The sequence below is a fragment of the Nicotiana attenuata genome, chromosome 8, assembly GCF_001879085.1.
Source record: "Nicotiana attenuata strain UT chromosome 8, NIATTr2, whole genome shotgun sequence".
NCBI lineage: Eukaryota > Viridiplantae > Streptophyta > Magnoliopsida > Solanales > Solanaceae > Nicotiana > Nicotiana attenuata.
Genome location: NC_031996.1, coordinates 39,284,107 through 39,297,946, shown reverse-complemented (window position 1 = coordinate 39,297,946; position 13,840 = coordinate 39,284,107). Strand labels below are relative to the sequence as shown.

Sequence of the window (13,840 nt, the reverse complement as noted above, 5' to 3'; positions counted from 1 at the left end):
TGGCTCTGGTTCGTTTAGAAAATGTGGTTCGGGGGACTATATGTGGAGCAATTCGGCATAAATTGATACCGACACCTCAGAATTTGGTAACCTCAACTCCATTAACAACTACTTATGAATCCTTTTTCGGTTTACACCCATTATCTCAAGTTTTAATGAATAGATCCGATCGCAACTTCGAATATGGAATTCAAAGGGATCAAATAGGAAAGGATACTCTGAATCATAGAACTATAATGAAATATACGATCAACCAATATTTATCGAATTTGAAAAAGAGTCAGAAGAAATGGTTCGAGCCTCTTATTTTTATTTCTCGAACCGAGAGATCCATGAATCGGGATCCTGATGCATATAGATACAAATGGTCCAATGGGAGCAAGAATTTCCAGGAACATTTGGAACAGTCCGTTTCGGAGCAGATTAGCCGTTTTCAAGTAGTGTTCGATCGATTACGTATTAATCAATATTCGATTGATTGGTCTGAGGTTATCAACAAAAAAGATTTGTCTAAGCCACTTCGTTTCTTTTTGTCCAAGTCACTTCTTTTTTTGTCCAAGTTGCTTTTCTTTTTGTCTAACTCACTTCCTTTCCGCACCTTAGTCACTTTAGTGCCCTTTTTTATGTGGGCAGCATTAGTAGAACTCCTTGACTAAGTGCTCATTTTCTTCCTCGTGGTCTCTCTCTAAATTGTCTCTGCTCATTAGGGTTGTGAGGCAGAAGGTCCTTCGTAATGAATTTCCGTTCAAGTATCAACTTCCTCTCGGGCCACCACTCTCGGAACTTGTGGTATGCTAACTCACTGACAAATCTATCCTGCCAAGCCTCCGTGTTTCTAGTTCTCTCCACTCCCCTACTTGTAAATGTAATTCAGTTAAAGCTTTTTAGTATCACAGTACCAGAAGCATCAGGGAAGAATATACATGAAAACAGCTTACTGCGGACCGTATAAAAAGCAGTGCGGCCGCAAAGGAACCACCGCAGACCGCACAAAATGGCACCGCGATCCGCAGTGAAGTGGGGTTCAGAATAACCACTCTCTGATTCAGGGCACCGCGGACCGCAAGAAATGATATGCGGCCGTGGTAGGGCACCGCGGACCGCGAAAAATCGACCGCGGTCGCGGTCCTCAAAATCAACCTCTCTGAAGTTTCCCACCGCGGATCGCGAAAAAACCATCGCGGCCACGAAGAGGCACCGCGGACCGCGAAAAATCCACCGCGGTCGCGGCAAGCCTAACTTGGCAATACCAACCTAGGGTTTCAATATTTTTCTCATTTTTTGCTAAATTCAAACATTATCAATCCACTAGGTGGTTAATCATCATTTTCAACTAATTAACCCTAATCTAAATAGCATTATGTAATCCTACGCTACAAATGGAAAGAAAAGGGAAGAAAAAGAAATAGAAACAAACAAATTAAAATGAAATAAAACAAAATTAAAGACTAGGGACAGATTTGAAGTACCAGGGATGAGATGCACACAGATGATTGAGAAAACAGTGTTTGAATTTGTGCGTAGGGCTAGGATGAACAGTGATTTTTACTATTTAGAGAGCAAAAGAGCTAAAAGGGTAAATGAGGGCCTGAGGTCCTATTTATAGGAAAAGGACCTGGGACCCACGGTACCTACCCACCGCGGTCGCATAAAATGCACCGCGGACCGTGGTGCTTAACCACGAGAATGCACTGGCAAAGGTGTCACTACGGACCGCAAAAAATGCTCCGCGGCCGCAGTGGGGCACCGCGGACTGCACAAAATGCATTGCGGCCGCGGTGACAACTTCAGAGAACCCCCAATTTTAACTTTTCAACACTGCGGACCGCAATGAAATTTTTCCCCCGCAATAACGCCATTGCGGCCGCTGAAAATGCACTGCGGCCGCGATCCTTACTTCAGAGAGTGCAACATTTTTCCAATTTGGTCCTGCACTACATCAAAACAACCCTACACATATCTCACAACTAGTTAGTCCAAAATCAAATCCTACACTAAAAAGAAAATCAAAGAAAAACAAAAAGAAAGACACATGGGTTGCCTCCCAAGAAGCGCCTGATTTAACGTCGCGGCACGATGCAGGTTACCATCAAATCACTTAAGATGGATCATTGCCACCACGTGGCTGTCATCAATCTTGCCAAGATAGTGCTTGACTCTGCGCCCATTGACTCTGAAGATCTCTCCATTTTTGTTTTTCAAGTCAAGTGCACCAAACGGAGTCACAAGCACCACTTCAAAAGGTCCACTCCATTTTGACTTAAGCTTTCACGGAAACAGACGTAACCGAGAATTGAACAAGAGAACCAAATCACCCACTTTGAACTCCTTGCTACGAGCATACTTGACATGAAGGTACTTTATCTTGTCCTTATACAAGGACGAACTGGAGTAGGCATGGAATCGGAATTCATCAAGTTCATTAAGCCGCTCCACACGAAGATTTACTGCCACATCCCATTCAAGATTCAACTTCCTTAAAGCCCACATGGCCTTGTGCTCTAACTCAACCGCTGGATGGCAAGCTTTCCCAAACACCAACCGGTACGGAGACATACCAATCGGAGTCTTGTAAGCTGTCATGTAATCCCATAGAGCATCATCCAATTTCTTTGACCAATCGGTCCTAGTTGCATTGACTGTCTTTGACAATATACTCTTGATTTCCCTGTTTGAGACTTCAACTTGGCCACTCGCCTGAGGGTGATAAGGAGTAGAAACTTTGTGATTGACACCATACTTTGCAAGCAAAGTGTCAAAAGCTCTATTGCAAAAATGAGACCCCCCATCACTTATGATTGCTCGAGGAGTGCCAAACCTTCTAAAAATGCTCTTCTTGAGAAACGCAACAACACTTCGGGCCTCATTATTGGGTAAAGCCACGGCTCGACCCACTTTGAAACATACTCCACTGCCACTAGAATGTATGTGTTCCCATACGAGCTAACAAACAGGCCCATGAAATAAATGCCCCACACATCAAAAATATCAACTTCAAGAATAGTATTGGGAGGCATCTCATCTTTCTTCGAAATTCCACCCGCTCTTTGACATTCGTCGCGCCTCTTCACAAGTTCACTTACATCTTTGTACAAAGTTGGCCAGTAAAACTCACAACTAAGAACCTTTGAAGCTGTCCTCGCCACACCATGATGGACAACATAGGGAGAGGAATGACCAGCCTCTAAGATACTCAATTGCTCCTCCTCCGGGACACACCTTTGGATCACATCATCAATGCAGATCTTGAACGGCTCATCCTAATAGAAATCCAAACTATCCCGTTTGAGCTTCTTCCTTTGGTTAGAAGAGAGCTCACACGGGGTTATACCAGTCATAAGGAAATTAGCAACATCCGCAAACCATGGAATATCATTCACCGACACAGAAAGGAGTTGCTCATCGGGAAATAAATCATTGATCTCTAGGCCATCACGAGGCCTCCCCTCCTCCTCCAAGCGGGACAAGTGGTCCGCCACTTGGTTTTCACAACCCTTCCGGTCCACATTCTCCAAATCAAATTCTTGAAGTAACAAGACCCATCGCATCAGCCTAGATTTGGAATCCTTCTTCATCATCAAGTATCGGAGTGCGGCATGATCGGTATGAACTATGACTTTGGCGCCCATAAGATACGGCCAAAATTTTTCCATTGCGAACACAATAGCCAAAAGCTCTTTTTCAGTCACCATGTAGTTCACTTGAACATCATTCATTGTCCTGCTCGCGTAGTACACCTGATGAAACTTTTTATTCACTCTTTGACCCAAAAACTCCCCAACCGCAACATCGCTCGCGTCACACATGAGCTCAAAAAGTAAGCTCCAATTGGGTGCGGTAATAATAGGGGTGGTCCTCAACTTGTGCTTGAGAAGTTCGAAAGCTTGCATACAACCCTCATTGAACACGAACTTGGCATCCTTTTCCAAAAGCTTGTACAAAGGATTCACTACCTTGGAAAAGTCCTTGGTAAATCTCCAGTAGAACCCCGCATGCCCAAGAAAACTTCTAACCCCCTTGACAGAAGTATGGGGAGGGAGCCTTGAAATCACCTTAATTTTAGCTTTGTCCACCCCTATACCATGCTTTGAGATTTTATGGCCAAGGACTATGCCCTCCTCGACCATGAAGTGGCATTTTTCCCAGTTGAGCACAAGATTGGTTTCTTCACACCGGGCCAACACCCTATCAAGATTCTTCAAACATTCATCAAATGAGTCTCCCACAACACTGAAGTCGTCCATGAACACCTCCAAAATATCCTCCACCATGTCGGTGAATATGGCCATCATACACCGCTGGAATGTAGCCGGTGCATTACATAATCCAAATGGCATCCTAGAAAAGGCAAAGGTACCATCTGGGCAAGTGAAGGTGGTATTCTCCTAATCTTCCAGAGCAATCAAAATTTGGTTGTACCCAGAATACCCATCCAAGAAATAGTAGAAGGCATGCCCAGCAACTCTGTCTAGCATCTGGTCAAGAAAAGGCAATGGAAAGTGATCCTTGCGGGTCACTTTGTTCAACTTGCGGTAATCCATGCACACCCTCCATCCGGTGACTGTCCTGGTAGGAATTAGCTCATTCTATGCATTGGTAACCACGGTCATACCACCCTTCTTCGGCACACATTGCACCGGCGAAGTCCAAGAACTATCAGAGATGGGGTACACAACCCCGGCATTCAACCACTTGATCACCTCCTTTTTCACAACTTCTTGCATTGCCTCGTTCAACCTCCTTTGATGTTCCAAGGAGGGCTTTGCATCATCTTCAAGAATAATCTTGTGCATACAAAAGGCGGGGCTTATCCCCTGAATATCAGCTAAAGTCCATCCAATTGCCTTCTTCCATTTTTGGAGCACCGCCAATGTGGTGTCTACCTGCATGTTAGTACAAGAGGAAATAATAACTAGCAAAGTTGAAGTAGGGCCTAAGAATTTATACCTGAGGTGTGGAGGCAACGACTTCAACTCCAACAAGGGAGGTTCCTCAATTAAGGGCTTGGTTGGTGGAGTCTTACTATTCTCAAGATCCAAAGAGAGGTTCCGAGGCTCATAAGAGTAAGAGCCCATTCCATGTAAAGCATTAACACACTCCACCCAGCCTTTATCCTCATTTACATCAAGATTCAACAAAACCGCCTCTAGAGGGTCCTCCACATTGATCATTGCACTAGTATCATCAATTATCACTGCCATGACAAGATCCACAAATTAGCACACTTCCGTATAGTTGGGATGTTTCATTGACTTACACACATGAAAGACCACTTTTTCATCACCCACCTGGAAGGTGAGTTCCCTTGCTTCCACATCAACTAAGGCCTTCCCAGTTGCACGGAAAGGTCTTCCCAAGATTATAGACACCTCAAAATCAACCTCGCAGTCAAGAATCACAAAATCAGCCGGCAAGATAAATTTGTCCACCCGGACAAGAACATCATCAATTATACCCAATGGCCTCTTCATTGTTCTATCCGCCATTTGCAATCACATGGAAGTCGGCCTCGGTTTCCCAATACCCAAAGTCTTGAAAACTGAGTAGGGCATCAAGTTGATACTTGCCCCTAAATCATATAGAGCTTTTGCAAAGTCTGCACTCCCAATGGTGCAAGGAATGGTGAAAGCACCGGGATCTTCTAGCTTCGGAGCCATTGAGTGCACTATTGCACTAACTTGGTGGGTCATCTTGATAGTTTCACAATCCATGGATCTTTTCTTTGTCACCAAGCTTTCATGAATTTAGCATAACCCGGCATTTGCTCTAGAGCCTCCACCAAAGGCACATTAACGGATAAGCTCTTCATCATGTCAATAAATTTCTTAAACTGATTCTCATTTTTCTGCTTCGCGAGCCTTTAAGGATAAAGTGGAGGTGGCCTTGGCAAAGGAGCCTTGGCTTTAGGCACAACCATTTCCGGCATGTCTATTACGTGTTCCCTAGACGGGTTCACGTCATTCTATTTTTCCACCTCGTTATCTTGGATATCAATCCTCACTTCTTCATTCAAGTTCTCATCAATCACATTCTCAACCACCAAAGGGATCTCATTCTCTTGCAACTCAACTTCATCACTCAAAATTTCTTTTTGTTTGGAGGTATTCACATCACTGCCTCGTCCACTCCTTGTAGTTACCGCCATTATATGCCCGATATTGTTCCCACCATTCGGGTTGACTACCATATCACTAGGTAGAGCCCCCTTAGGGCGAGTATTCAAGAATTGTGAGATTCGGCCTAATTGAACCTCCAAGTTTCTGATTGAAGTATTGTGGGAAGCCAACTGGGCATCCGAGTCAGCATTCTTTTTCATCATATGTTCAAACATCATTTCAATTCTCCCCATTCATGGTTCGCTGAACTAGGCCCTTGGGTGGAAATGGGGGTGGATTGTTGGGTTATTGATACATAGGGGGACTTTGAAAGCCTTTCCCCCGATTTCCTTGGTTTCTATTGTTCCAACCGCCCTAATTGTTGTTTCCACCCTAATTGTTGTTGTTGCCATTCCAATTACCCTGATTGTTCTGATTGCCCCAATTTGGATTTTGGTTGTTGTTCCCCCAATTACTGTTCCCTTGTTGTTGTTGATTTCCCCAATTGCCTTGGGATCTCCATTGTTGTTGTTGGTTAGAAGAATTGCCCCTCTGGCCTTGATAGTTGTTCACGTATTGCACTTCTTCATTCTGCTCATCATAACCTTCATCTTGGAACCCACCACTATCTTTGTCATATTGATCTGAACTCCCTTGGTTGTGTTGGCTTCTTTGTCTTTTTTTGTTCACTAGCATGTTGACGCCCTCCATAGCATTTACTTGTCGAGGAGTTTGAACCTGCTGTAATTGTGCCTTTGCTAGTTGGTTCATTGTGGTTGTCAGTTCTGCTATTGCCTGCCCATGATCATGAAGCTCCTTGTGCAAGTGAATGACCGTAGGGTCACCCTGTGGCACATTTGCTCTACTTTGCCAAACGGAGGACGTGTCAGCCATCTCTTCCAATATTGCATTAGCCTCATCATATGGTGTGTTCATGAAATTGCCCCCGGGGAGTTGGTTCACAATTCATTGATTAGTGGTGTTAATGCCCCGGTAGAATGTCTGTTGTATCAATGCCTCAGTCATATCATTATTGGGACACTCCTTTACCATAGTCCGGTATCTCTCCCATATCTCATGCAATGGTTCGTTGGGCTCCTGCTTGAAGGATAAGATTTCATCTCTCAAAGTTGCCATGTGCCCCGTGAGAAAAACTTCGTAATGAATTTATCTCATCCCAAGTAGTGATGGAATGGTTGGGAAGCCGTTCAAGCCAGTCCAAAGCCTTTCCTCTCAATGAAAAAGGGAATAGTCTCAACCGAAGTGCATCCTCGGACACATTTGTTTGCTTGCTCCCCCAACAAGTATCCACGAAACCCTTAAGGTGCTTGTAAGCATTCTGATGAGGAGCACCTGTGAAATACCCTCGCTTCTCCAACAAGGTTAGCATCAGATTTGTAATTTGAAAATTGCCCGCTCGGATCCGGGGTGGGACAATTGCACTAGCATATCCTTGGTTGTGAAGCACCAGAGGAGACACTCTTGGAGGTGGCGAGGGAGGGTCTGGAACATTATCATTGGCATTGGCCTGACGGCCTCTCCTTTGTGCTTGAGGTACTAGAGGCACCTCATCATCTCTGTTATCATCAACCTCCTCCCCCGGGATCACGTTTCCAAGAGGGTCATTGTTGTTGTTGTTTGTCGCCATTTTTGGTACCTGAATGGGCGTCACACACAAATTAGTATCGCAGAAGGAAAGAAAAACAATACACAAAACTATTTAGATAGATAGCCAAAACTGTTAGCTCCCCGGCAACGGCGCCAAAAAGTGATCTAGTCCAACCCTACACCACTACAAAGTGGCAAGAGCGGTCGATGCAACTTTTACCCGAGATGGTCGAGATCGAATCCACAGGGAGCTAGATTGGTTGGGAATTGGATTCCTATCTAAATTAGCAATGCGTAGTGCTCTTAATTACACTGCCAATCATAATTGTTCGTTTGTTACTTCTAATATTATACTAATGAGATGCTAAGTTAAACTAAGAGTAAATATTTGAAAGGTTTCCTAAATGGATAACGAGGCACTAGGGAAGTGACTTTCTCCTAGGTGAATATTTGACGAGTTCTAAAGCTTAAAGCAAAGATGTTATGTTGGGGATTGCGATATAACCAATGCACGAAACTACTCACTCTATACCTCTCGGTAGCTTGAGTGACTTTGCCTAATTGGCTTTCACAAGACCAATTGGGTGTCAAGATTTGTGCAAGCAATATAGGCTCAAGTCGGGTATTACTATCTCTAGGCATAACCCTTTAATTGGGGCTATCAATCTCTTGAATACACTCCAATTCCTTGTTGGACTAATTTTCCTTGACTCAAACTCTCTTTCTCAAGAAGAGCCCAAGTCAAAAAGGCACAAATTAGTGTTTGCAACCATTAACTCAACATAGAGAACAAAAATAAGTCCAAATATCAACCACCCATAAACATCTAAGCATTAAAACACAAGACCCATCAAATACCCACACTAGGATTGAGACACAACCCTAGCTAATGGGTCTAGCTACTCATAATAATGGAAGAAAACAGATAATTAGATGAAGAATAGCCCATATAATATGTTTACAAGCTAAGAATTAAAGATTTAATGTTAAACTAGCCAACAAATTATTCAAAATAGGTCCAAAATGGCCTTCACGTGCTCAACTACGAATTAGATAACCTAAAAATCTGAAAAAGAAGTATTTATACAAGGCCGAATTTTCTGGACAAAAATACCCTTGACGGAGGTATCGCGGACCGCGGAAAATGCACCGCGGCCGCGGTGAGCCATTTTAGCTTCATTTCTCAGGCTCTGAATCTGGCCACCGCGGACCGCATAAAATGCAGCGCGACCGCGGTGGCTTCACTGCGGTCCGCACAAAATGGACTATTGCCGCAGTGGCTTCCAATCTTCTAAACTCCCAGCTCTCTGAATCCCCTCTCAGCGGACCGCACAAAATGGATTACGGCCGCGATGAGGCTACTGCGTCCGCGAAGAATCTATCGCGGACCGCAGTGCTTGAGCTTCCAAAATTACATCTCTCTGATCTTTTCCACCGCGGACGACACTAAATGGACTGCGGCCGCGGTGGGTCTATAGCGGCTGCAGTGGATTTTATGCTGCAGCAGTGCCTTTACTTGTTCTTGGTACTTGTGCAGGTTTCACTCCTTTTTGAGCTAATTTTGACTACTTGTCTCTTTTTTGACCAAACCCTGCAAACAAGTACAACATATAAGCCTTTGGGACTATTTGTATACATTTTTAATCAAAACTATAGTAAAAAGGAGTGTAAAATGAACTAGAATCCCTAGTTATCACTTACAGTCTTGTAAGATGTAGCCTCAACCCATTTTGTGAAGTAGTCTATGGCCACTAGAATGAATCTGTACCCGTTCGAAGCGGTGGGTTCGATTGGACCGATGACATCCATTCCCCAAGCGGCAAAAGGCCAAGGTGCACTTGTTGCGTTGAGTTCATTTGGTGGTACCCGTATCATATCTGCATGTATTTGACATTTGTGACACTTCTGGACATACCTGATGCAGTCCGTTTCCATAGTCATCCAAAAATATCCTGCCTTTAATATCTTCTTGGCTATAATGAAACCGTTCATGTGTGGATCTCTTCGAGCAGTTTGGAAGCTTCCTTGGCGTCAATGCACCGTTATAATCCTAGGTCTAGAGTCCTTTTGTACATAATTCCTCCACTTTGGAAGAAATGGTTGGATAATCTTCGGAGTGTGCGTTTCTGTGTATGATTTGCATACTTCGGGTATTCTCCTTTTGCCAAGTATTCCTTGATATCATGGAACCACGGATTCCCATCCGTTTCTTTTTCAACATGAGCGCAATAAGCTGGCTGATTATGGATTCTTACTGGAACAAGGTCGATGAAATTCTTTTCTGGATGCTGTATCATGGAGGACAAAGTAGCTAATGCATCTCCGAACTCATTTTGGATTCTCGGAACATGTTTGAATTCTATCTTTGTGAATCTTTTTAACAACTCTTGCACATGACACATATACGGTAGTATTTTGGTATTCTTTGTATCCCACTCTCCTAGAACCTGATGTACCAGAAGGTCTGAGTCACCAATTACCAACAATTCTTGGATATTCATGTCAATGGCCAAATTGAGCCCCAAGATGCAAGCCTCGTATTCTGCCATATTGTTGGTGCACAGAAACCTGAGTCTTGCAGATACTGGATAACGTTGATCTGTTTCTGACACCAAAACAGCTCCAATACCCACTCCTTTGAAATTTGCAGCCCCGCCGAAGAACATTCTCCAACCGTCGTAAGTTTCGGTGATATCTTCTCCTACAAATGATACTTCTTCATCAGGAAAATACGTTTTAAGTGGTTCATATTCTCCTCCTACAAGATTTTTTGCAAGATGATCTGCTAATGCCTGTCCTTTGACTGCCTTCTGAGTCACATAGACAATATCAAATTCAATCGACAGTATCTGCCATTTTACTAATTTCCCTGTAGGCATGGGATTCTGGAAGATGTATTTCAGAGGATCCATCCTTGATATGAGATATGTAGTGTAGGCACAAAAGTAATGCCTCAATATCTGAGCTATCCACACCAGGGCGCAGCAGATGCGTTCCAGCAACGAATACCGTGCTTCATAAGGTGTGAACTTCTTATTCAGATAGTATATGGCCTGCTCTTTTCTCCCCGTCTCGTCGTGTTGTCCCAAGACACAACCGAAAGCCCCATCCAATATGGAAAAATAGAGTAGCAGAGGTCTCCCATGTTCTGGCGGGACCAGGACCGGTGGTGTGGACAAACATTCCTTGATTTTGTCAAAAGCTTTCTAGCGGTCTCCAGTCTAACTTATTGCGACATCCTTCTTTAACATTTTGAAAATTGGCTCATTGATCACGGTTGATTGTGCTATGAAGCGACTAATGTAATTGAGACGCCCCAAGAAACTCATCACATCTTTCTTGTTCTTTGGAGGTGGCAAATCCTAGATAGCTTTGACCTTTGATGTGTCTAGCTCTATTCCTCTGCGGCTGACGATGAATCCTAACAACTTCCCGACAGGGACCCCAAAAGCACATTTTGCGGGGTTCAGTTTCAGATTATACCTTCAAAGTCGATCAAAGAACTTTCTCAAGTCTGCTATATGATTAGTGCCTTTCTTTGATTTGATGATGACGTCGTCTACGTACACTTCTATCTCCTTGTGTATCATGTCGTGAAAAATGGTTGTCATGGCTCTCATATAAGTGGCCCCAACATTCTTCAGACCAAACGACATCATTTTATAGCAGTACACCCCCCATGTTGTAATAAAAGATGTCTTTTCGGCATCTTCCTCATCTATCCAGATCTGATGATATATATCCCGCGAAGAAATCCACAAAAGATTGGAGTTCATGCTTGGCACAGTTGTCGATTAGTATGTGTATGTTAGGTAACGGGAAATCATCTTTGGGACTTGCTCTGTTTAAATCCCGATAGTCGACACATACTCTGACCTTCCCATCTTTCTTCGGAACTGGCACGATGTTAGCAAACCAGGTAGGATATTCAACCACTCTGAGAACTTTGTCTTTGATCTGCTTGGTGACTTACTCTTTGATTTTTAAACACATATCCGGCTTGAACTTTCTGAGCTTCTGCTTTACAGGCGGATTCATTGAATTGGTAGGTAGTTTATGAGCCGCTATAGACGTGCTCAAACTAGTCATATCATCATAATACCATGCAAAATATCTTCATACTCTTTCAGGAAACAGGTGTACTCTTCTTTCTCTGATAGTGACAGGTGAATGCTTATGCGAGTTTCTTTGACTATATCTGAATCTCCCAAATTGGCTATCTCGGTTTCGTCCAAGTTGGACTTAGGCTTATTCTCAAAATTTTCCACTTCTCTGACAATTTCCTCAGATATTATATCTTCTTCTTTTATTTCCTTTAAATCACTATCCTTAGGTTGCGTTGTCTCATTACATGTCACAGTCGCCGGTTCATCAGGATAAGTGATAATAATGCTGTAGAGAGAAAATATAAAGGATAATAATAAATACTAAAATAGCAATGCATTAAATAAATCTTGAAAACATTTAAACAAGTACGACTCGATGACTCGAGCAATGATTTCAAAACAAAATACGTCTAAAACAAAATACTGAAAATGTCTTAAATGCTTAAAAATTGCTTTTAAAAATATATCATGCTAATTGCCGGCTACCTAGGAACTCGATGGGCCCGAGATGGTGCAGCAGTCCAGTTCTTGAGAACAACTCATTTTTACGCGGTGTGAATTGTAAGGTCTTCTTCCTCCTCCTCCTCCTCAACTATTGTATTGCAATCCATGTCCTCATCGTCTAGAAATAGATCCCTTAGGCCAGCTAAAGCCTCATCTTCTTCAGATCCCCATATCACGTCAGTCTGTTGAAATATCTGGTGCAGATGCGATATTGGTGTTCAAGAGGGTAATAAGGACCACGCCATAGTGGCGACCAATTTTGATACTCGTGACAGGTGTATTCATACCCAAGCCCAAAAGTTGTGTCGTGACGCTTTAGCTGTATTGGTTTGGTAATCCCTTGGAGATTCTTGCCGAGACCATTGCCGTGTTCATACCCTGTCCATAACAATATGCTTTCAATCTTATTACTCCACCATTTTTCTTTCTCAATTGCATTGACGCGCTCGATGCGATGGTATGTTTTTCTACCCAACTTCCTTCTATTCTCGACAACCGAAACAATTTGATTGGTGTAAATGGGATTACTTCCATCCCCGCAGATAATTACTTCCTGATGATTCCATTCGAACTTCACGGCCTGGTGTAGCGTCGAGGCTACGGCCCTAGCAGCATGTATCTACGATCGTCCCAATAGCAGATTGTATGTTTCAGATATATCTAGCACTTGAAACTCAACATCAAACCAAGTCGGGCCCATCTGCAAGCAGAGGTTGATCTCCCCAATTGTGGCCCTTTGAGACCCATCGAATGCTTTCACGTTCATAATTCCTGCTCGCGTCTCTTGCAAACCTTTACCCAACCTCTTCAAAGTAGTCAATGGACAAATGTTGAGACTCGAACCCCCATCTATCAGGACCCTGGCGATGAATTTTTCCTCAAACTGCACTGTGATATGTAGTGCCTTGTTGTGACTCAGCCCTTCTGGTGGTAGCTAGTCTTCGTGAAAAGTGATCTTGTGGCTTTCCAACACTTATCCTACCATGTTGGCCATTTCTCCGCTAGTGATGTTATTGGGTACATAAGTTTCGTTCAACACTTTAATCAATGCATTCTTATGTGCCTCGAAATTCTGTAGTAGTGATAGGATGGATATCTAAGCAGGGGTTTGTTCAAATGATCAACCACAAAATACTCTCTTGCTTGCACCTTTCTCCAAAGATCATCCGGGCCAGTTTCAATGATAGGCTGCTTGGGAGCGCCTTCTTTACTTGTTACTCCCAAATGCTTGTGTTTGTAAACCCTACCAGTCCTGGTCATACCTTGTGCTGCACCGATTTCTTCCATTTTCCCCTTTCCTTTCCTTCTCGCCTTTGCAACATAGTCCTAAGTTATGGCATTGGACATAAAGGACGGTGTGGGTGCTACTGTCACGGTGAAGGATGTGGTTACTTCCACCTCAAACGGAGTTTGCGTAGCTGAGGGTGTTTTTACTTCAACCTCAAAACGGGGTCGGTGCGGTTACTTCAACCTCAATTGGTGACTGAATCTGCACCACAATAGGTGTGAGAATGACTGGAGGTATTT

The 13,840-nt window shown here is 43.4% G+C and overlaps 1 protein-coding gene across 1 annotated transcript in view; it reads right to left on the bottom strand.

The window, feature by feature from the left end:
• Nucleotides 1-13,600, bottom strand: part of LOC109231677 (ribulose bisphosphate carboxylase large chain-like) — a 17,224-nt gene extending 3,624 nt beyond the window's left edge. Inside the window, exons 1-4 of the mRNA XM_019397320.1 lie at nt 13,576-13,600; nt 12,601-12,691; nt 2,680-2,683; nt 1,141-1,144 (exon numbers count right to left, since the gene is read on the bottom strand). Coding sequence (XP_019252865.1) covers nt 1,141-1,144; nt 2,680-2,683; nt 12,601-12,691; nt 13,576-13,600 — 124 coding nt within the window. The remainder of the gene's footprint in view (nt 1-1,140; nt 1,145-2,679; nt 2,684-12,600; nt 12,692-13,575) is intronic.